This window comes from Corapipo altera, unplaced genomic scaffold (assembly GCF_003945725.1).
Source record: "Corapipo altera isolate COAL_440 unplaced genomic scaffold, ASM394572v1 50, whole genome shotgun sequence".
NCBI lineage: Eukaryota > Metazoa > Chordata > Aves > Passeriformes > Pipridae > Corapipo > Corapipo altera.
This window is the reverse complement of record NW_020884889.1, coordinates 1,125,778-1,149,082: the sequence shown is the minus strand read 5'-3', so window position 1 is coordinate 1,149,082 and position 23,305 is coordinate 1,125,778. Positions and strand designations below refer to the sequence as shown.

General features: G+C 47.8%; 2 protein-coding genes across 4 annotated transcripts in view; one reads left to right on the top strand and one right to left on the bottom strand.

Moving 5' to 3' along the window:
* Positions 1-62: 62 nt before the first annotated feature.
* RAB11A (RAB11A, member RAS oncogene family) lies at positions 63-22,579 on the top strand. 2 transcript variants are annotated; one of them, XM_027644127.1, is made up of 5 exons: positions 63-185; positions 7,609-7,804; positions 8,681-8,874; positions 9,833-9,913; positions 22,423-22,579. In XM_027644127.1, exons 1-5 carry the CDS (start codon positions 146-148, stop codon positions 22,557-22,559), a joined length of 648 nt encoding a protein of 215 aa, XP_027499928.1. In that variant the 5' UTR covers positions 63-145; the 3' UTR covers positions 22,560-22,579. The 2 variants fall into 2 exon arrangements, with proteins under 2 accessions (XP_027499928.1, XP_027499927.1); XM_027644126.1 differs by lacking the exon at positions 22,423-22,579 and adding an exon at positions 16,428-18,103.
* MEGF11 (multiple EGF like domains 11) overlaps positions 21,433-23,305 on the bottom strand; it is a 267,324-nt gene continuing 265,451 nt past the window's right edge. For both annotated transcript variants that reach the window (XM_027644120.1, XM_027644121.1), the window contains one exon: positions 21,433-22,881. In XM_027644120.1, the coding sequence (XP_027499921.1) occupies positions 22,721-22,881 (161 nt within the window). In that variant the 3' untranslated portion in view covers positions 21,433-22,720. The remainder of the gene's footprint in view (positions 22,882-23,305) is intronic.

Here is a 23,305-nt window from a genome sequence, read left to right as displayed (position 1 = left end):
GGGCGGCGGCGCCGCTGCCCCGGAAGCGGCCGCGGGCGGGCGGGCGGAGCGCGCAGGGCGGAAGCGCCGCGGCGGCTGCAGGGACGGACCGGCCCCGGCCCCGCTCCCGCTCCGCTCCCGACCCGCCGCCGCCCCGACCCCCGCCATGGGCACCCGCGACGACGAGTACGACTATCTGTTCAAAGGTGAGGCGGCGCGGGGCACTCGGCGCGGGGGGAGCGCCGCGGGCACCGCTCGGGGGTTCCCCCGCGGCCCGGAACGCCCCGTTCGGGCGGGTTTGGGCAGCGGGGCTGTGTCGGTGCCCGGGCGGGGGCTGAGCAGGGGGAGGCGGCGGGCCGGCGAGCAGAGAGCGCCGGGGAGGATGCCCGCGGGTGATAAGGACTCCTCAAGGTTGATAAGGCCCCTCTCCGGCTGTTGAACAGGGCTGCGGAGGGGCTGAGGAACGCTCAGCGTTGGTAATGATGCACTAATTTAATAAAAGAGCGAGATTTGCTGCCTTCTGCATTCCGAGCCCTTGGCGAGGGGTGAATGTACCTGCTGTTCCACGCCCAGTGATTATGGAACCATAGAATCCTGGAATGGTTTGTGTGGGAAGGGACCTTAAATCCCATCCCGTTCCACCCCCTGCCGTGGGCAGGGACACCTTCCACTATCCCAGGTTGCTCCATCCTGGCCTGGATCTCCCATCCTGTCCTGGCTCCCAGCAGAGAAAGGCAGGAATTCCTTGTTTTGCAGGGCTGATGTCCCTGCACTCTACCGTACAGCAGCAAGTTGGGGTAAAACGTTGCAGATTGTAGTTAAATACCCAATTTTCTCTCCCCGCAGAGTAAAACGCCACCCCTGCTGTCCAGGTTCATACAGCACGCTGTGAAACCGTGTGCAGAAGTGCTGAGGTTTTGGAAGTTCACTGTCCAATTTTTTTAAGCCCTCCTGTAAAAGCAAGCAAAGTCCTGCAAAAAGTACTTGTTTGTCGTGGTGTGGTGTTGCAAATTTGAATTTAGAGTTTAGAGCATTGCTTGTTATGATGTGATGGTGAGAGACCCCATGCTTGTCATCATGAAGGTAAAGGAAAACATCAGGTTTTTTCTCCCATACCTTTAAGCTTCTGTCATAACTTTGAGTAGTTGGTTTTTGGTTGGTTTTGTTGGGTTTTTTTTGTTTGTTACCTGTTTTATCCAACTGCATGTGGAAAGTGGTATTATTTCTAGCTATAAATCAGTTATGTGTACTGTATTAAAATCAAATCAGGAAGTTCCAGAAGGGCCTTTTTTCTCAGCTTGCAGCACTGGCAGGGGCCTTGCTGAGCACTGGTTTAATCACATCCAGCAGCCTTATTGCAGGAACTTGAGTTCAGGTTATCACAACCTTTGAGTTGCTCTCACTTGTTCCTGCAGTTCTGTCAGTGGGCTTGTAATTAATGTTTTAGCTCTGAAAGCCTGAGAATATCAGTGAGTTTTCTGGGAGAGATCCTATCTTTTATTACACCTACTTCCTTATGTAATTGGGGAATTAAAAAGCTTGGATCCAGTTACAGGGAGAAGTTCAGGGCTGCTTTATTTTATTGCCTCTCCTAAAGCTTTTTCTGTTGAACCTGGTTCATAGAAACTGTTGGGAGAGCTGGGAATGCTGTGGAAATGCTGTTGTGAAGATGAGCCATTTGGGTTTTGCAGAGCTAAAGTGGACCGCAGGAAGTTGATGCAATGTCACATAACTGGGATTAATGTGGCAGCTGAAATAACATAAAAATGCAGAGTAATACAAATCCTGGAAACTTCTGTAACTTCCCAGAGGTGATGGTGGTTCTAAACAAGCTGTCACCACTCTGGAATGATCTTGAAATTATTGCAAATAGGCCTGTGAACTGAATGTCTCCTTACCAGGCACTGGTCAAAAAGGCAAGGGGTAGGTAAACACTCTTGGAAAAGGAAATGGGAACTCAGGGGGAATGTTAGGTCAGCGTTTGAATTTGAGACATGAGCATCTTGAGAATGGAGTGGAAATGCAGACAGGACAAGCATTTCCATTTTGAAAGGGATATTGTAGAATTAAAACGATGTAGAAAGGCATCAAAATAATCAGAAGAGAGACCTAATGGATTCACAGCCCTTATACTGAAGTGATGTACAACTTGATCAAAATTAGACCAGTGAGTCATTAGGGCAAGTAGGGAAAGTATCTCTGTTTGTCATAATTTCTCTGGATATCTGTAATGCTTCTATTACTGGGCAGCAGGTGAAAACAGAAGGGCAGAGTCCCACAGGTGTATATGCAAATTCTGGAGTGGTGCATTGCCATAAATACTATAAATGAAATCGAAAGCCTGCACAGACTTAGAGAGGAAGAACAGTGTTGGTTGGGGCATTTCAGTGTGATGGGGACAATGGCAAACCTGAAGGTATTGCTTGTTTGAAGAGGAAGGGCTGGCTGGGACAGATTAGAGTGTTCTGTTACACAGAATGTTTCTTGGACATCAGTTCTTGATGGTCAGACTGTGGGTGTGGGTCTGTTGGTCTATCAGGACACTTAATCCAGTAGGACAGTTCTGGGGTTATGAACACGTTACAAAATACCCTTCTCCTGACTCTGTTGCAACACTTCAGCATACAGTAAAGCTTAAGCCTGACTTGAAAAAGACAATTTCTGTTAAATTCTTCTTGTTCAGCTACGTGTCTTTGTGTTCTTCCACTTTTGGGGTTTGGCTGAGAGCAGTGCCTGCTGTTCCCAGCGCTGCCCTTGAGGAAACACAAGGCCTACGAAGTGCAGTTTGTAGAAATCTTGCTCTAATTTTAATAGGAGGAAAGTATAATGGTACTATAAGGATATTACTTTATTACTTAATAAATTAACCCTGGCTTAAATACAGGAACTTTTTTATCTTTTTGATCAATGTGCTTGCGGTAGATGAGTAGTTATCAAAGGAACCCTCACTCGTAGGAGAAGTTTTCTGTGGACAAAGCTCAGGAAGGTTATGGCTGCACCTTGAAACCATCTGGAACTCTGGATTTGGGAGCACACTTCTCATTTCTGAGCATGGCCCTGCCTTGTGGTGACATTCAGCTTGTTGTTAGGAAAATCTCCAGTTTCAGCTGTCTGCTCCCTACTTTGCATCATGTTCATTTCTCCAACTTTTCCCTTTGATATTGAGGAAATGCTCTGAAACTGAACCAACTTGTTGGTTTGGGGTTTAGAAAGCCCATTTTTTTTTTCCCTGTGTGTTTAGATAAATGTGTTGGAAAAAGTGGTTTCATGGCAGCTCTTGGTTTGGACAGTGGTTGGAAGCCCTTGGCCTTCACTGCCTTAAATGTGGAGGCAGTTTTGTGCTCTAACAAACCTCCTGGTGTAGCCATTTACTGCAGTGGTGTTTGGAGATGTTCCCTGTAATATGGAACAATCAACCCCGACCCCAGAAGGCCTTTGAGAGGCCAGTTCTCTCTGTGGTAGGAAAGGGGTGAATAAAATGGGGGCATAGCTGAGGAGGGAGATTTAACACAAGTCATGACCATGTTGTCACCTGCTGCCTGCAGAGTGTAGAATCAAGTCATCTTATCCATTTTTCCATTAAACTCCAGCTGAAGTGGGCAGGACGAGGTTCATCAGCAGGTTCTTCTGGGATCATGAAGACATGTCCAAGCTTTTTATTGATATTGTCTCTTTATAGCACAGTTCGGTGCAGAGACAAGTGGTTTTAGCCACTGTAATTCCCTAGTGCTGGTGGTCTTGTCTTAAATTATGTCCTGTGTGACTTGTGTAATAACTTTTATTGTAGACAGCACAAGCCAGTGCTGCTGGACTCTATTTTCAACCTGATTACTTTGTCAGTAGCATATTTCATGAGATAATTAAAGTATTTTCTGAAAATTTTTAAGTAAAAGGTTTAACAGAAATAAAAATTGGGTGAGTGAGCTGGAATGTTGGTGAAAAATTAATAATCCTTCCTCGATGTGGTTCTCTAAATTGCTTCTCATGCAGCTTAGGAAATTGAATTCTTATTTTTGGCTTCTACAGAAATAAAACTGGAATTACAGAGTGAAATTTTTACAGTAGTGTGGACTTCATACTCTTTTTTTTTTTTTTTTAAACTTTTTTTTCCACTCCACCAAATGCTTGTATGTTTGTCCTAAACCTTTGGGGTAGCAACTGCTGTAGAAAATCAAATGCATCGATTTTAAGCACATGGTTGCAAGTATTGAACTGTCCCGTCACTAAACCAGTCGATTGGGGCCGGGAGATCCCTTCCATGGCTTTCAGATCTGCCAATACCATCTTCCTTGGCTGTGAAGCTTCCTAAGGTGCTGCTCCTGTGAGGGAAGTGCTGGTCCAAAGGAGGTTATTGATGGATTTCAGGATTGGCTCTTGTGGCTGAACTTGCTAAAACGTTTCCTCCAGATCTTCCTCCTTCCAGTGCTGATGTACCGAAGGAATTTGCTGATGAGGCAAGTTGGGTGGGACAGGGTCAGTCAGGGTGTGTGCTGATGATGACTGCAGTCCTCCTGATGAGCTGGGATTCGGGATGTGAGGTTTTACGCCTGGGGACTCACAGGAGTTTGGCAAAGTAAAAGTTTGCCAGCTTAAAGCTGAACAATTAGGTCTGACCACAGGCAGACTGAGCCATCGAGGTGAAATGGTCAGGAAAAATAATTCCAGCTCCAGGTATGCCTGGAGTAGAGATGGAAATATTAAAATCCCTTTGTGCATCACAGGGAGATCTCAGTTAGAGTGATGTGTGCAGTTCTCACTGTGTGGGAAAGAAGCGGAAAAACTTGTAGGGAAGGTGTTTGGGGAAATGGACACTGTGTTTATATGGAACCCTTTGACAAGTTGGCTTGTTTAGCAAATGCAGCAAAGCCCAGAAAAGATGTGGTTGCTTTCTGTAAATACCCCAGTGTAAACACCATTGGGAGAGGACTCTAATAAGCTAATGGATGATGCTGGCACATGGACACCACTAATTTCTCCTGAAAATTAGAAGGCAATTTCTAACCATTAGGAGTGAGTTTCTGGAAGAAAAGCCCAATAAAAGACTGTGTGCAGGAACAATTAGCTTTATCATGGCCTAGATAACGTCATTTCCCTCCCAGAAGCTGTTTGCCTGGGATAGTTAGAATGGGACTTGGCCATCCAGGGTCATTCCTACTGCATTTCTATGCAAGGAATGTAATACCTTGGAGCAGTGTGTAGTATAAAATATCAAAACAAAGTGGTTTGATAAGGAAAGCAAAACTGCAATGAATAACACAATCTGAGTGGCTGTTAAAGCTGTTTCAGTTCATAATTGTATTTAAAGAGTGATACTTGCCCAGACTGGCAGAAATGCAGGAGGTGTGAGAAGTCTGAGGCGCCTGCTGACATTCCAAGCTGTTCTTGTGCCGTATTCAAGAGGAGCTGCAGTGGCCCAATTAAGTAGAGGAAATAGCTGACTTCAAGGAGGAAAGTATTATTTTCCCCTTTTAATTGGGACACATTAATCTGGTGCTGGAAACCATTCAGAGCATAAGCAGCGTGGGATTCAGAGAAGGTAAGGAAAAAAACCTGGCAGAGGAATCAAAGGGATCCATGTACTGACTTGAAGGTGGGGTTTGCACTGAACAATAAAAATATGTTTGAGGGGATACTTAACAGGTATATGATGCATCCTGTTGGGAAAAGGAAATGATGGATGTGGATTGTTTTCCTTGTTCAGAGGAGTTTCTGGCCGCTGCCAGAGCTAGTGCTGGGTGATGCAGGACTGAGGTGTGTGAAGGGAGCTCACATTTGTGTGTAACACGTCCCAGTGATTACAAACATGATGTCATCTAAAACCATGGCCTAAACCTGCCAAAACAGTGTTGGAGAACTTACTTACCAGTGGAAGAGGAAAGCCACGGCCGTTTGCCAGGGGTGGTGACGCAGTCTGTGCCCTGTCCCCTGCCCCAGGTTTATCATGATTTAGCATCCCCGGTGCCAGCAGAGCTGCTCAGCAGTGTCAGGGCAGCCACACGGAGCAGTGCTGACCTGGCACAGAGGAAAGCACACTCCTATTTGCATTCAGCATGGGTTGCCACCTACCTGCACTTGTGATCTTCATAAACAGAAGTGGTTAACAGAGCCACTCTGCTTTATGCAAGTTCAGAGCTTGGCTGGCTGTGTGCTGAGTCAGCTGGCAGGGGAAGCTGGGAAGATGTTTGTTTTGATGAAGTATTCTGCACAAGGCCTTTTGAAGCCAATGTTTGCTGCAATTTTCATTTATGGGAGGGAGTTTAAAAGGTGCTGCTCTGCCCTTCCAGTCAGAGAAAAGTCCCATTTGCCAGAATTGCTCTGCATTATTTAAGCAGGAGCTGGTGTGCACAAGGGCTGCAGCAGCAGATGGGAGTGTTTGCACTGCTAGACTGAGCTCCACAGGGGTTTCTCCTGTGATTGAATGTGTTTGGTGCACTCATCGCTCTGTTGCACCACACAGAATCTTTAACACTGTGTTGTGGTGTCTCAGCTGTTAATGATGTGTGTTACTTAGCAAGTATTTGTTTTTTCCTAAACAAGCAAAGCCACAACATTTTTTGTGTCACCTGAGTGTGCACTTTTTTGCTTGGGCTGGTATTGATTCACTGCTGGACTTAGTTATCAGCCTTTCCTCTCAAGGACTTTATCCTCTTTTTCTTCCCTTCCTCACTGCTGGTTTGGTACCTTATCTTTGTTAAGGGCAGAAGATCATCTTGAGAGGCTCCTGCTGGTGTGGCTCAGGTTGTGAACATGTTTCATCCAATGTCCTGCATCTTGTGACTGAGTTTTAAGTTACACTTAACCTTGCACCTTTTGACCAGCATTACAGGTTATTGCAGTGAATCCTCATGACTGTTTTCCTGAAAGAACTGGACTTTAAACCTTCTCCCACTCTCTTGTCAAGCGTAGCTGAATCCCTCCAATTAGTTTGCTTGGCACTGGTGCTGGGATGAGTCAAGCTGAACCAGGGAAGGGTGGTTCCAATCCTGAATCCCAATGATACCCCAGCAGTGTTTTAGAGCAGTTCCAGGCTCTGGTCTGATGTGTCCAGGAGCCACAGCAGCAGAGAGGGGCTGCAGAAGGGCAGAGAGCTGTGGTTCAGCAAACATTTCAAACTGTCTCTCAGGGTGATGGTGGCCTTGGGGTTTTTTTGGTTTGTTTTTTTTTTTTTTTCATTCACAGATTTTTCTGTGGTAAAGCAGAGTCTGCTGCTTGCCCTGCATTTTGAACTTCTTCAGCAAAGCAGGTTTCAGTTGTGTGGTTGTGGGGATTTTGTTTTGTTTTTTAGTTTTAATGTTGTTACAAGGATGTGAAATCTAACCAGTCCCCAACTTTTGCAGTCCAGCCTCGTACATTCTTCCTGGAAGAGGAATGTTCTTCCATGCTGGGCAAAGGAGACTGAAATGTAATCAGTAAAAGTCCAGTCTAGTGTCTGTTCAAAATGCTGGTGAATGTGGCAGCTCTGGTTTTCCAGGTTTTCCAACCCTTGGGCAGCAGATCCATGACTAGCATGGTGGTGTTGCCATTCTTTTCCTTCACGCTTCATTCCCAAAAATAAATGTTTATTGCAGGTGATTGTCAATGCATCATCTGCACCTGGAATCTGATCCTTATGCTGCTCTTGTCTTGTAGTTGTCCTTATTGGAGACTCCGGGGTAGGCAAGAGCAACCTTCTGTCTCGATTCACTCGCAATGAGTTCAACTTGGAAAGCAAAAGCACCATTGGAGTGGAGTTTGCAACGAGGAGCATTCAAGTGGATGGGAAGACAATAAAGGCTCAGATCTGGGACACTGCAGGGCAGGAGCGGTACCGAGCCATAACCTCAGCGTAAGTGATCCCTGGGTGGCTGGGGAGAAGCTTTGGCTGAGGAGGGGAATTGTGGGCCCTTCTGATTCCTCAGGAGCTGCAAACAGGGGGTGTTTGTGTTTTATCAGGTAATATCCGCAGCCTGAGGTGGGAGGAAGGTTAAATATTATTCAGCCCAGAAACTTGATCTAGTGTGTCCCTGCACAGACTGATTTACTGCTCTGTGCTCTCGTGACACCTAAATGGGGGCATTTCAAGCCTAGAATTGCAAGAGCTTTGAGAGACTCATTTCAGTGCAAGTGAATGATAAAGTAATATCGGTGTTCCTGGAGGTTTTATCAGCGGTAACCTAAGAGCAGAAACCCTCCTGTAGCAGCCAGGAAAGACTGCTCACTTTGTGTGTGCTTGTTTAATTGGAAAAAACCAGCATAGCAAAAGCTGGATTTCAGTAGAGCTGGAGGGAGTTGTGGGGTGAGAGAACACAACCTGTTTCTTTTTGAATGCATTACTGTGCCTCTCGGGCCCTAAAGTGGCCTTTTGTGAAGGGAGTAGATCACGTTGACATTTTTATGATCCAGTGAGTCATTCAGTCTCTTTATCACTCTGGGCCGTGCCCGTACTGCACCCATGGCGATGGGTGGGGGACACTTCACAGGGGTGGATCAGGGGTGGAAGGTGACTGACTCCAGAGTTCCATTTTTGGGATGGAGGGTTCTCCCCACAAACATGGGGTTTGAGGCTCTGAGCTGTCCTGGCTCCTCTGCTGGTCCTGTGCTGTAACCTCATCTGGCTGCTCCGCTTCCCTGGGTATTTTTGTGCAGCTCAATAACAGCTATTTCCCGGTAGCCTGTCACTTCTAATCCCGCTGACGTGTCTCTCCCACCCTTCTCCCCTCAGGTACTACCGCGGGGCCGTGGGGGCACTGCTGGTGTACGACATCGCCAAGCACCTGACCTACGAGAACGTGGAGCGGTGGCTGAAGGAGCTGCGGGACCACGCGGACAGCAACATCGTCATCATGCTCGTGGGCAACAAGAGCGACCTGCGCCACCTCCGAGCCGTCCCCACGGACGAGGCCAGAGCCTTCGCGGGTGGGTGAACTCAGGGTCACGTCCCAGTGCTGGCTGGGGACCTGCCTGCCCGCCCCTGGACGTGTCAGTCTGCTGGTGGGAGGGAAGAACTGCTGCTGGCCGTGTGTCCCTCGGTGTCACACGGCTAATTCAGGCCGAAAGGAGACCTTGTAGAACATGCATGTCGTTTCAAGAATCAGCCAGAGGCACTTGGTAATTTTAAACTGGAGTTATTCTCTTGCCTGTGCACTGCTTCTCCCACAGAAACTCTGCCTGTGGCTGTAGGTTTGGGTTTCTTGTGTGGTGGCAGCTTTGCCCCTGTGTTTTGCCTCCAGTGCCCCAGCTGATCTGCAGCCCCGCACAGGTACCGTGGCTGAACAGACTGTCATTAAACTGGCTTTGTGACTCTTGTTGCACAGTTAAGGTCTGTGAACAATTATTCTAGTTTCTGTAAATCTTGCCTTGTTTTAGGCCCAGTTTCTTTTCATCCAGGAGTGTAGCTGGATTTCTTATATTAAGGCTTGCTGTAGCTGCAGTGGTACAGTTTCTGGCCAGTGAGGGTTTCTGCCTGCAGCTGGAGGAGTGTCATTCCCCTCCCTGTTAAATAAGCTGCTGTGACATACTAGGTGGGAGATGGAGAAACTTGATGAGGTTAAAGAAAATCCAGGAAACTTCCTCACACAATTCTTGAAACTGTAACAGATTCTCCCTTTCAGGGGTGCAGGAAGTTGTGCCTTAAAGTAACACAGCACTGGGCTGATCCCTGTCCTTGGGGATGGGTGTAAATTCTTTTGTTGGTGTTGGGTGGTATCACTTTCAGATCACCTGAAGGGGAAAACCCCACAACTTGTTATACTTTCTCTTGATACCTGTGTGTCTCATCGGGAATACTACAAATATTATTTGGCACAGAAGCTTTTCCAGATGGGAAGCAGATGTATGATATACCTCTCTAATTATAGTATTTCTGTCCACACAGAGAAGAATGGTTTGTCATTTATTGAGACGTCTGCTTTAGACTCTACAAATGTGGAAGCAGCTTTCCAGACTATTCTGACAGGTGAGTCATCCAGTGCTTTGTGTTTCAAGGGGGAAGGGCAGAAGGCTGCTCAGATATGATGCAAATGGGGCTTTCTTTGCCTATAAAGTGTTTAAAAATTTTGCTATTCAATCATTCTTCATTAGCCCTAAGATTTGGAGTCCAGTTTCAAAGTGTCACAGTTGAAGGGACAGCCTTGAACTCGGGAATGAATCCTCGCTCACTTTGATCTGCCCCAGGTTTCTGGTCAGCCTGGTTTGTGTTTCAGCTTCCATCTCCCATTACAGGGAGTGCCCACAGGAGGGAATTGTCTCATGCAGGCATCAAGTTAGAACAGCCATTGTTTATCAAAGGAGAAGTCAATTTAGTTTGGCTCCATCTTTAATGGTGCCCACAGCAGTTGCCAAGGGAGAAGGGATGAAAGAACAGAGTTCCTTCCTTGGAGACACAGTGACTCCTGAGCTGCAGGGAAGTTGCTGTCATTGCATTTAATAGTCCTGCCTGGACTTCTGGCCTGTGGGACATGTGACAGCAATGAGTGCTGCATTTTTTATGCTCTGTGGACAAAGTACTTCCTTTTTGTTTAAAGCCTTGTTTAGATAGGCAAAACGTGTTAAGATTCTGAGACACTCAACTACAACAATGTGGGGGACCTTAATTTAACCCTGGCTTATAAAGGCTGGGGTAGGAATTCACAAATTGGTGTGGAAATCACTGGCTGTCATGGGACTTTTGTGTTGCCCCCTGCCAGCTGTAGCCAGGGCACAGTGGGACACAGTGGCCTGTGTGGTTTTGGAGCTTTCACCGTTCCCAGCTTTGGCAAACGCCCCTCTAAATCTCTGGTCTGAGCTTTCAAACATCTGAGGCACTCCTCTGGTTGTGACTCTGTTCTAGGTGTGCCAGGCAGTCTCCCTGTTTTCTCTGAGTGCCTCCAACATGTTTTCCAGTTGCAAATTTAAACTCCCTCTTTCCCAATGTAGCATGTGCCAGGATACATGATCTTCTTGGTATGAGCAGTGGCCCCACTTCTGAACTATAACTGTGTGTCTGTTAATCAGATCTTGTTGCTGTGACGTTGGCACCTTGCTTGATTTGAATTTGTTTTCCTCTTTGCCAGCTAATTTAGACATTCTTTTAAAAACACACCAAGAAGGACTTGGTAGTCATACTGGAAAATACAGTGAGGATCGAGCTAGAAAGTTATTTATTGCAGTAAAAATATAAAGTCTGTAGCATTTCTTCAGTTGTTTGAAATGCTTTATGGACAGCTTAGCACTGGAGAGAGATGTTAGGCTACTGGGGTATTAGCTGCCTGTGTCCATCTGTTTCTTGTCTTATCCTTGACTGTAAGAAGCCTCCAACAGTTCTGATTCTATTGTGTTTTTACCATGGGTTCCTAAGTGCTCCTGTGCAGGCACCAGCTAAAAGTGTAGGTGAATAAAGAACTTTTTTTTTTCCTCTTTAGTTAAACCACATGGTTCCCTTTTAACTTCAGTGTAGTCATTTGTTTGTTATTCAGTGTTGCACAAATTGAAAAAGACAAAGAGAGAAGTTCTGTGAGCTTTTACATTGACTCCCTACATGACTAACTGCCATCAGAGGGTGGATGACTAAGGAGTGGCTGAGTGCACTGCTGTTGGGATGCCTGCTGCATTTCCTGTTTCCTTCACCTGCCTAAAGGCAGTCCTGTCAAAAATGCACGTACATTTTTCAGAAGATGGACATTGCTCACTTATAACTGCTAAACCTGAGGCTTCTTCCTTCGGGCCTGTGTCCTTGGTGTCCCTTCTCTCAGGAGCACCCAGGCTTTGAGGTCAGATTCTGGCCAGATGTGCTGTGTGTCATGTAGAACTAACAGCCTTGCTGCTTCTCCTGCTTGCAGAGGGGATTGGGGCTCTCAGATGCAGGTTAGTTAATTAACGTTCATACACCAGCACTAATAAAACAACATGAAGTACATCAGGCAGTGTTTGTTCCCTCCCAAGGCTGTCACAGCCAGTATAAACTGGTCACCTCGCTGTCCCCATCTACTGTTGGACCATTATGTTCTCTGAGTGATGCTGAGGAGGTGGAAAGTTCCCTGTGTGCCCTGGGCTGCTGCTGCTTCCCTCAGAGCTGTGTGATGCTCAGAGGATGTGCTGCTGTTGCCATGGGGAGCAGTTCACCTCTTGGCCACAGCCTAGGCTGTGCTTTCTCTCTCCTCACATGCTTTCAGCGGTACCTCTTATTCCAGAAATTAGTTTGGATTCTAATTGGTGAAGGTTTGATTTTTTTTTCCCCCTGGTTTAATATTTCTGTAAGCAGAGTGGTCTGTAATGGGTAAGCAAGTGATTAAAACTTGCCCTCAGAGGACTCTGACAGATTGCCAAGGCTGTTGCTTTTCCATGGATGTCAGAGTGCCCTGCATGTTGCTGTGACAGTGTTTAGGGCACAGAGCTCTTGGGCCTGTGGACAGGATCCTCATTCAGGAGGGGTCAGATCAACTGTGCTGGAAAAAACACTTGTGATTAGTGGGCATGTGGCTCTCTCCAGACAGGAGCTGCTGTTCCAGGGAGATAAAGATGAAGTAAATGGTGCCTTAGCAGCAGGTCGGCTCCATCTGGGCTGTGACTGTTCTGCCAATAAACTCCTCGATAACACTTCACAGCTGCCTTTAGCTGTTAATGGCTCGCTCTGAAGGAAAGAGGGGAGCAGTCATCTGAGGAATGTGGTTTTTGGAGTCACCCTGCAGGATCATGGATGGTGTGTGTTGGCAGGGCAGCCTCCCAGCACAGTGCCTGTGGGTGGAATGCTCGCTGTCCCATGGAGAAGGATGTTGGCAAAGCCAGCAGGCAGTGGCAGTGGCTGGAGCAGAGGTGGCTGACAGGAGGGGCAGGATGTGCTGCTGCACCAGTTCTGCTGGAATTTGCAGTGCTGGGAGCTGCTCCACAGACACCCCAGGCTGCTCCAGAACCTTTCTCCCAGCTCCTGAGATCTCTCCTCAACAGGTTGTCATGGCCAAGGTGTCTGCAGCAACCCCCCTTTCTTTCCAGCCCTCCTTGAAGCTGTTCTGGTTGGGGCACTATTGGAAACTTGTGAGAGTTCTTCCCCTGGAGGTGTAGCAGGGTCCATGTTAAACTTACCCACACCTGGATTTTCAGATTAAGCCACTTTGAATGGCTTTGGCCAAGGGAAATATGAGTCCATTTTGTAGTCAGCACAGCCTAAGTGAGTATGTGATCTGTTGCTACAGGTGGAAGAAGGGATAAAAGTTCTTCTTCCCTCTCCCAGTATTAGAGAGAATTTTTAGAGGGGCTATATTGTACATTTAGTGGGCTTCCTGTCCTGCTGTGGATTCCAGAGGAGGTTTTGGGGACCTTTTCTGTCTGTGGCTTAGAGTAGTGGTCCCTATCCAAATTCTTCTGTTCCAAGATGTCTGGCCTGCAAGGGCTGATTGTTGTGCACACAAAGCTGCTTTGTATCATCTGGCAAATAGGAGAGACTGGTATTATGATCCCAGCTACTCTGAGCATTCACAGCAGAATAAAGCATCCTTAAAGTAAACTGGAGTCTGCCTGGCTCTGTGCTGTCTCTGTTCCCATACTGCATTCTGCTGTGGTTTCATCTCTAAGGAATCCCATCACCAAGGAAACAACATCAGAGAATTAACATCAAAAAATCGAGGGATTTCCTCTTTTGTTTTCTCTGTACACCTGAAAAGGAATGAAACCCCAGTGCAGGCTGAGCAGGACTGGCCTGGGCAGCAACGTCTCTTTTTCTCAGCTCTCACAGTGCAAGGCCTGTCTCTCACAGTCCCCCATTATGCAGTGGTGCATTCTGCTGAATGTGTCCTTAATAAGGTCTCATTCAGTCACTGAGCAGAGCCCAAAGTGCTGTGGCTTCATTAAAAACCTCACATCTTCATTAGGCCTGCACACAGTTCCAGTGGGGGCTTTGCTGCTGGGCATTTTGCCCCAGTGAGAGCAGCTTTGGGCTGTTCCCCCTCCCCTGTCACAGCAGCACAGCTCTGTGTGGTGGCAGTGCAGCTCCCCCAGGGAAAGGCAGGGTTTGGTATCTGGGCTGTGGCTGCACCCAGTTTGCACTGCAGAGGAGGGAGAAGCAGCAGGGAGCAACAAACTTGGGAGTGCTGGAAGGCAATTCACTGGCAGGGCTGCTGGGCAGGCTGTGGAAGTGGGAATTATGGGAATATATTCCCAGAGTCAGAAGGGACAGAGCCTTTGTCCGTAATGGAACTGGTGCTGTTAAAATTGTTTTTAGGGCTTTGAGGCTGTTTGCTGAAGATCTTTGCTGTCAGATGAGAGTATTACACAGTGCCCCTGTGTGAGTCCTGGCTTACAGGGTGGAGAAAGTGTGTGACAGCTCTTGTAGGGACTTGCGTGAATTTGTTCAGGAAGTTCTCTGGGAAACTGAGAATGGCTGCTGCTGGAGGTGCTACTGGAGAGTTCCCAGTAACAAAGGTGGCAAGAGGCTTTTCCTGTTGATTCAGAAAGGCCATTGTTCTGCTCCTGGAGGTGAACTGGCTGTCAGCCCTGAGCTGGGGCAGGGCAGTGGAGCACAAGGCTTGTCCCGAGGAATTCGGAGCAGATCCAGCTGTGCTCCTCCCACCTCACACACAGGCTCTCCAGGGCCGAGCTGATCCTTATCTGCTGGTTCCCACACCGGGCTGCAGGGGACTTTAACGGTCTGTTTTTGTGGGGGTCACTTAACTTGAGAATTGTTTGGCTCTTTGTTGGAAAGAAGAGTGAGCTCCAGGAAGGGTGATATCAGAAAATCCTCCTGCCTATGCAGCTCCTGTTTGGTTGCCTCAGTGACTTGATCTGTACTGAATGCATGTGTAAAATCCACTTTTCTGAACAGTTTGTTCCTGTCTGAGTCTGAGGTGTCAGTTTGGAGGCCCAGTTCTTTCCAAGGTAGATGTTACCTGTGCAGTCCATAAATCCAGCACGGTGTCTATGAGAGATGTCCATTTTGCCAGCAGTCCCATGGATGTGTGCAGCCCTGCTCCTGCTCTTCCTGGGAGCACTTGGCCTCTGTGTTGGCAGCTTAAATTAGTGCAGGCTTGTTGCCTCAGGGGGAGAGCTTTCAAGCCTGGCTTGTCAGGGACCCTGTTCAGCTCCTCAGTGCCATCTCATCCCATCACAGGCACTCAGCTGGGTGAGGATCTCTCAGCACAAGGCTGCTCCACTTCCAGAAATGATGTCAGGATGTGCACTAAGCGGTAGCTCATAAAAATTCCCAACAAAGGTTACTCTCTCATGGCAAATTCCTGATGGAAGTGCTGTGTCTTGGTTTGGGATCAGGTGATGTGTGTGTTTGGACAGTCATTATCCAGCTGATATGAGACTCCAAACCCCCAAAAGAACTTGGACCTTTGCTTTGTTTTGCCAGAGCTGCTCATGAGCTGGGCTCTTCCTGCGTTGCTGTGCAGGAGGGAAGTGCAGACACCCTGTCTGTGGCAGCCTGGGCTTTTCTGGAACCTTCTGACAGGGCATGGAACGTGGAAACAGGGTGTGGGCACAGCCCCCTGCTCTGGGGGCTCTGCTGCTGGCACTGCTGGTGTGTTTGTTGCCAGCACATTTTTCTCTGTGAAAAGGCAGAAGATGGGATGTTGTCATGTCAGGGTTGGCTTTTTGCTGGATTTGAAACACTTCCAAGCTTGTTGTAAAGCTGACCTTTAGCAAGCTTTTATTTTTTTTAAAACTTTAATGGTTTTCAAACTCAAATTTGCAAGTGAGTTCCCCATGTTCTATTTTTGGTGTGCTTTATTTCCTTTCTGGGGGTGAAGCGCTACACATGCTCTACTCTTTCTCTGTGCAGCTGAAGTGAGTGTTGCTGTAGCTGCTCTGAGTTTCTGTGCAGCATCACTGGCCACTAACAAACCCCAGGAACTGGGCAGGGCTCTCAGTGCAAGTGCTGGGAAGGCACAGGGGTTTAACCTGCGCTCCCTGAGTTCAGAATTTCTTTGTTTGGAGCCCACTTTTCTTACACAGCACATTTTGTAAAGGCTTTATATACTGCTTAAGGGGCTCAGCCTCCCCTTTTGGGCCTAAATCGACCTTTTCTGAAGATTTAGAACTGTTGGGATGGTAGACAAGGTGTTGTACATGATAGGTGTGCTGAGAGAGAATGAACTGCCCCTGCAGTCCTATCAGGGAGAGGAATCTGGAGTGGTTCCCTTTAGTCCTGCTGTTGTCTGTGGATACATCAGCAAATGTGACTCCCATCCACAGAGTCCTAAGGACCTTCAGAAGAAATGGATGCTCACACAGTTCCTGATTCTAGCAAAGGAATCCGTGAATTCTGTCCATTTACTAACTCTTATCTCAAGGCAAGCAAAACAGCTGTTAAAGTCATTTCTTTTGCAAAAATACGTGTTATTTTCTGAACCTAGAAAGCGCCGCAGTTGAACCTGTTGTGAAAGCTTCTTTGTGTTACTTGTGCAATCCCAGAGCTCTGCCTGGTTCCCCCCAGGTGTAAGTCCTGGATGGCATTATGCTGGTGTGCTCATAATGATCAGCTCTTTCTCACCCTGCAGAGATCTATCGCATTGTCTCCCAGAAGCAAATGTCCGACAGACGTGAGAATGACATGTCTCCAAGCAACAACGTGGTTCCCATCCACGTCCCCCCCACCACTGAAAACAAACCAAAGATGCAGTGCTGTCAGAATATATAAATTGTCCATTCTTTCCTAAAAGGCTGTGTATATTCCCCAGGTCCAAGATTTAAATATATTTGTAATTCTCGTGGTTCCATTCTTGTGTTTAGTCACTACTTATTCCTTCTGAATTTCTCCATGTCTTAAAACACTTTGATTTCAGTGTTTATCAGTCTCTTTCTTGGATGTGGCTGCAGTATTTTCCCAAAGCCGACTTGTCGGTTTGGGGTCAGTAAATTGTTTGGAACTCAACTGATCTCTTCCCAACATGATGCCCATTAGTCAGAGCACAGAAACCTTTAGTGAGCACTTGAATTTGTTGTTCTGCTCCTCACAAAGCAATTACTGTCAGGTTAACGAGGAAAGTATCTCTGGGCAGGATAATCTTTCCTTGTCTGAAGGTGTTGCATCTGCACCTAAAGCTTGGCCAAGCGCCCGTTGCTCTGAAGTGCAATTTTAATGTAAGTTAAATGTTTTTGGCTGCTTCTTCAGATTGTCAAGTGAAGTTTTGTAGAGTATTATGGGGGAGAAAAGAGAATTTCTCGAGAACAAGCAGCAGGTTCTGGCAACCTGTGACTGAGGTGCTGTGGTTTGGCACCTGCTGCAGAGGAGGTTGATGTGAGGCAGAGCTGCTGGGGCTGCACCGAGGAGCCCTTTGTGAGGGAGCTGTGTCCCTGGGGAAGGGTCACTCCAACCCTGGAGCTTGCAGCCTGTTTTTGTGCTGCCTGAGGCTTGGCCCCCACAGTGCTGGTGGTATCAGGATTTGAGGATGCCTTTTTTTTTTTTCATGGGACATAGACTTGAAGGTTGTTGTCACGTATTACATATCACACCTGTTAATGCATGCCACTTATATTAATATATTCGAATGCTCGAGTTGATGAATCAACAACTTCAACTACCTAGCCTTAGTTTTCAGTTCTGTTTGATCCAGTATTTTTAAATTATTCCAGTGGTTTGCTGTCTGCTCTTGAACAAAACCATCTGGAGTAGTTTTCCTGCTGGCCGTGTTCCTGCTGTCTGTCGCTCCGTACAAACCCTCAGTCGGATTCGCTTGTTCAGGGATACATGAACTGTGCCTTCTGTCACTGCACATCCCTCTCTGCTATTCCTAAACATGCCAACCCTGGCACTGGGGCTACGGGCACTGCTTTCCTACACTATTTAGAGGAACTGTTTGTTGTGTAAATGCCTGCAGTTATTTATACAATTACAGGGAAGTAATGGATTGTAGGGGATGTTTCTCAAACTCTGATACGACCCGTGTGGAACATCCAAAATCTGGTTGGCACTTCCAGCTGTGTTCCATCCCAACCCTCCTGTCTCGCGGTGCTCATGACGTGTGAGGCACACAGAAGGCATTGCTGTAGTCGGTCACTTCTTGTTTTTCACTCCATTTCTCCTCCTGGTATTAGTTCTGGAGATGCTCCTTTGATCTGTTTGTAAATTACTTTGTATTTTATGCATGTACTGTACTTTGATTCATTATTTTTTTAGATTGATTTAAAATATATTCATCCATGATTCTAATAAAGAATTACAGGGGACGACTCACTGTGGTGTTGGGTGCACTTTTTGGGAGGACTGGGATTTGACATGAAGGTTTTTACTTACTGGAAGCTGATGAGCTTCTTGGAGCAGGCAGTGAGAAGACACTAAAGTGGAAGTGCCCCTGGAAAAGGACCTGGAAGGGTCGTGTAACACAGTTGTCTTTCCTCAGAGCAGATCTGCAGCTTTCTGGGGCTGCTGCAGTTCAGAGCCAGGGCAGTTTGGCAGCTCCAGGGAGCTTTTACACTCAGGAATTCTGTGGGTTCACTCCAGTCAAACCTCTGAATAGCTTTTACAAACCTGGGGTTTTTTTTCCCACATTGCCATGAGAAAGAAAATCCTGTGGGATACAAACTGCTCCTTCTGCACGAAAGGATGGAAGCTTGGGATCCTGCTGGGGTGTCCTGGTGAAGTGGTGCCAGGAGCACCCATGGAGCATGTAGGGCAGTGCCAGTGGCTCTGGGGATAGAGGCAGTTTGGGACTGAGGATGAGGAGTGAGCCTGGTCCTGGATTACTGTGGGAGCTGTTCTTGCCCAGACTGGAGCATATTTTGGAATTGACCAATTCCCTGCAGCAGCCAAGCTCTAAATTTGTCACCTGGAAATGCAGGATAAGTTTCACTCCACTTCCTTTTCTCACTCCTGTAAGCAGGTGACTCGACTCAGCTGTCACATCAGGTCCAGATTTTGTGTGGTTTTAGGCAAATCTCTTCCTCCTGCAGCAGCTGGAATTGCAGCACAGCCAGTGGGAACAGAAACCCCTGTGGGAGGCTGAGACTTCTAAAGGAAAATCCAGTGGTGTATGTACAGAGAAGGAACCTCCTACCTGGGAAAGCCTTTGCCTCCCGTTCCTGGGGTCTGTGCTGTGCTTCCCTGGGCTGTGGCAGCAGCTCCCACCTGGCCTGGGCTGGGTGACACTCCAGGGGCAGGAAGGTGCTTCCCAAAGTGCTTTAGGAGAGACAATGCAAGACATTATTCCATCTGAATGCTGACCCAAGGGGAGACTGTTCCTGTTTGGCTGCTGATTAATCATTCTGCTCCATAATTGGCATTACTTGTGCACTGAAGTGTCTCTTCCCTGCTAATGGGAGACAACTGATGGCAACAGACACTGCTTTGGGCCCTGAAAGGAGCTTGCTGAGATTCTGGGAACTCCATTTAATGCTGCAAAATGGGCTTTCTTGCCAAAAGTTTTTGCTGTCATTTACATATTTGAAAGTCCCAACTTTATCACTTATGAAGCTGTTCATGAGCATCAGTGGCTCCTGTGTTTGATGGCAGTTGAGGTTCTGACTCTTAAGCAGAAAGGACATGTAATTGTTGTGATTAAAAGACATTTTTATTAAGCTGGAATTACTTATTCCATCAGTTCAAACCTGATGAATTTCCAGCCTTAAATAGCTTATTGAGTGTGTCTTGTCAAATAAGAAGATTACACATTGGGCTTTAGTTAACAAGATTTTCAGGAGTGTGAGGCACAAATGCTGGAAAGCTCCAGCAGTCACAGTGCTGTGTTGCCTGGGAGTCATTCCCTCTGAAGGTGTTTCTGCTGCAGGTCTGTGCTCCTGATTTATTGACTGGGCTCCCTGGGAGCTGCTGAGGTAGCTTCCATGTGTCCTGTGTGCCATTCCTGCTGGGTGACTGTGCTGGGCTGGATCCTCCAGGATCTTCACCCCCCTGAAGGGCCGGGAACCTGTGAGTGGCCCAGGGCACTGTGCCCACCCCGCTGAGGTGCAGGATGTGAACATCAGTGAGTGGTGCTGGCACTGCCCCCACATTGCTCTGGGGGCGTGGGGGGCATGTCCAGCTGGGATTGGGCACCCCCAGGGCTCTCACTCAGACCCAGTGAGGACAAACTGCTGAGGAACTGGGAGAAAGGTGTAAAGAGCCACTTACCTTTTGGTTTGACACTGGGCCTTACTCCAGGTTAATCTGGAGTTACAGCACTGGCCTTTCTGAGCCATCCTGCCTTTTCTGTCCCGTGCCTGGTGCCCGTGGGGGTTTTTGGCTGAGGGGGGGCAGCCCCTTCATGAGCAGCCCCATCACCTGGAGAACTCGGACCTGTGCAGGGGCTGAAAGTTTTGCTCTGCAAATGAGTACGTTTGAGAACTACACAGTGAGAGAAATTCAATTTATTTTGTACAAGGTAGGATACCTTTGCACAGTGAACAAATATATTACAAATCTGTCTTGCCTTAAAAAAGTATTGCCATTTTGGTGCCTGTTTCCTAAGCTCACGCTAATATACAAGAAGGTACCTTTTTTTTGTTGGTTTTGCTTGTTTTTTTTTCCTTTTAAGCTCTATGCATCATTGCATTTGGTTTCAAAGTCTTGCTTTGAAAAAAAAACAACAACACAACAACTGAGCACATCTCTGCTCCCTGGAGTCTCATTGCAAACTACAGCAACACACAAACATGGGTCAGGCTGGCAGCTGGGGCTGCTTGTACTGGGTGTCAAGGTAGGGCTCCACAAGAGTATTCCTTATCCACAAGAGTATTCCTTATCCACAAGAGTATTCCTTATCCAACTGCCTTTCTCTTGATATTTTTGAGGTAAGTCTTTCCGTTCATGTACATAAAATATGTTCCTACTGGCCCTACAAAATAACTTACATCTCAAATAAGGCTTTCCTGGAAAACAAAACCGCTATTGCTGCTCGGTCAGGGCCCCCATGCACACATGCAGCATCTGGGGAATCGTGTGGGAATGATCCTGGGACACGGACATCGGCTGCTCTGGGAGCCTGGGGGGGTCTCTGGGCTCAGGTTGGGGGGTTCAGAGCCAGCCTGACCACCTGGTGGGTCCTGGCTCCCAGGGACAGGGCTCCCAGGGTCAGGATTCCCAAGGACGGCGTTCCCAGGGCAGGATTCCCAAGGACGGGGCTCCCAGGGACAGGATTCTGAGGGACAGGGCTCCCAGGGTCAGGATTCCCAAAGACAGGGCTCCCAGGGTCAGGATTCCCAAGGACAGGGCTCCCAGGGCAAGATTCCCAAGGACAGGGCTCCCAGGGACAGGATTCCCAAGGACGGGGCTCCCAGGGTCAGGATTCCCAAGGACAGGGCTCCCAGGGACAGGATTCCCAAGGACAGAGCTCCCAGGGGTGCCCTGCCAGGGGCTTCAATCCCAGGCTGAGCCCATCTGTGGGGACAGGATGGGCCCCTCCACGGTGCTCCAAGTGATCCTGGTCTGACTCGGAGCTGGGATCCAGCCACTCTCTCCCAGCTGGAGGGCTCCTCTTTCCAGTCCCAAGCCCAGCAGCTCACCCAAGGGATCGTGTTGAGCAAACTGATGGATCTGGCTCCGTTCTCTTCTGCTTCCACCAGGCTGGCGAATGTGCAACAGAATATTTCTTTATATTTAAGAGGCATCAACTTGCTACTTCCACGTTTGCCTAATAAAATTACATACTTAGAGTCAATACTACTTCATGCTCAAAATCTACAAGGAACTAACGGCAAGTACTCTACTTTCTAGGTCAATAAAGATTATAAATTAAAAAAAAAAATAATCGTGGTGGCGCAATGCAAAACTTTACCATGGGTCAGCCCCGTGATAATTAGTTCACAAACAGCTGCTGAAAAAGAAAACCCAGTTTCAGCTCCATTTAATGACATTTCAGGTAGAATCACCAAAGGATAACGTTGCACTACATGGTAATGCCCATCAAATTAAAGGGTGTCATCAGTGGCATGCTGACAAGTGAACCACGAGGAGATGGTTTGAAAAGATGGGAGAGAGAAGCTGTTGTGGCTCAGCTTTGGGAAAGGAAATGAAACCAGGGCTGGTCTGTGCAGACCTGCACAGTGTCCCGGGGCAGGAAAGGGAGGTGCAGCAGGTTACAGGCCTGACAGATCTGCTGGATTTAGCCAACAAAAGAGAAGCTGTATAAGGAAAATTAAAGCCCATCTGTGCCAATCAGAAGTGTGGTAAAGGAGGCCTATTGTGGAAATGGTCATTAGCAAAGATCAGGGGACATTTGGAAAGATTTAAAAAACGGCACAGAAAGTGTCTGTGTTAATATTCCTCAACTCAAACCCTCTGGTACTGAGTGTAAAGATGAAAATCCCAATGCTAATTACCGAGCATGATCTGCACAGGCTGCATGTGGTGGTGGCAGTAAATGAGGTGTCCTGACAAGTGAAATGACAAGTTTCCCTGCTCTCGTTCAGAAAAATGTCCATTCCCATGACAAAGATGAAAATCAATTCCAGTGCATTCCCAGTCACCTTGTTCCTAAAGGTAAGAGGTTTCTTGATGCAGTTGGTAAAAATGTACATCTTTAAGTCCTTCTACTTAGCATGTGTTTGTGGTTTATTTTACAGCAAAGCCAGGGTTAGAATACAAGCCACGGAGAGTTTTTGCCTGGAGCACGTGGACACCTTCCTGGGGTGATGTACTCCAGCCACACACGGAGGAGGTTCTGTTAGTTCCAGTTACCCATACAAAAATGTCTTTATAAATAACATCATGCAGCAGCAGTTGGCCCAAGCTGATGTTGTGTCACGTCAGGTCCTTGCGTAAGCCAGTCCACATCCGTCAGCATCCCACAGCATGGAAAAGGAATGGCTTCTCCTCTGCTTCCTCACAGTTTGTGTTGGCAGCACAGTGGAGTCCATCCCTTTAAGACTGCTTGTCCCAAGAGGGCCCGTGTGTCGGGCTGTGCCGGACGGGGAGGAGGTCGTAGTGACCAGGAATGTGGCTGTTCCTGGGAAGGTCGTATGGATTCTGGAGGTAACTGGCACTCCGACTGCGGCCGTCTTGGACTATGCTGACAGTGGGCTCTGGGGGAGCAAGGAAAACTGGGTTATGGCAACCAGCAGCACTCCCAAAACCAGTTACTGTTGTCGTGTGTTTTGTCCAAGCACAGGATGTCGACCTCCCCAACCATCTCATCCCCCTCCAGCTTCACGGGCAGCACAGGAGGCAGCACGTGGGGCAGAGCAGGGAGAAAAGCACCAAACAGGAGCCAGGGAACGGCTGGAGCTGTGTCAGGGCAGGGTTAGGCTGGACATCAGGAAAAGGTTCTTCCCCCAGAGGGTAGCTGGGCACTGACCAGGCTCCCCAGGGCAGTGGGCACAGCCCCAAGGCTGCCAGAGCTCCAGGAGCGTTTGGACAACACTCTCAGGGACAGGGTGGGATTGTTGGGGTGTCTTGGTAATCCCTGTGAGTCCCTTTCAACTCAGGATACCACCTCCACTGAGCACT

What these genes read in the sequence shown, in the direction of transcription:
- RAB11A (XM_027644126.1), top strand. Translation starts at nt 146, where the DNA reads ATGGGCACCCGCGACGACGAGTACGACTATCTGTTCAAAG. An exon ending in GTACGACTATCTGTTCAAAG is followed by an intron (nt 186 to 7,608) that starts GTGAGGCGGCGC and finishes CTTGTCTTGTAG; the next exon opens with TTGTCCTTATTGGAGACTCC. An exon ending in TTTCCAGACTATTCTGACAG is followed by an intron (nt 9,914 to 16,427) that starts GTGAGTCATCCA and finishes CTCACCCTGCAG; the next exon opens with AGATCTATCGCATTGTCTCC.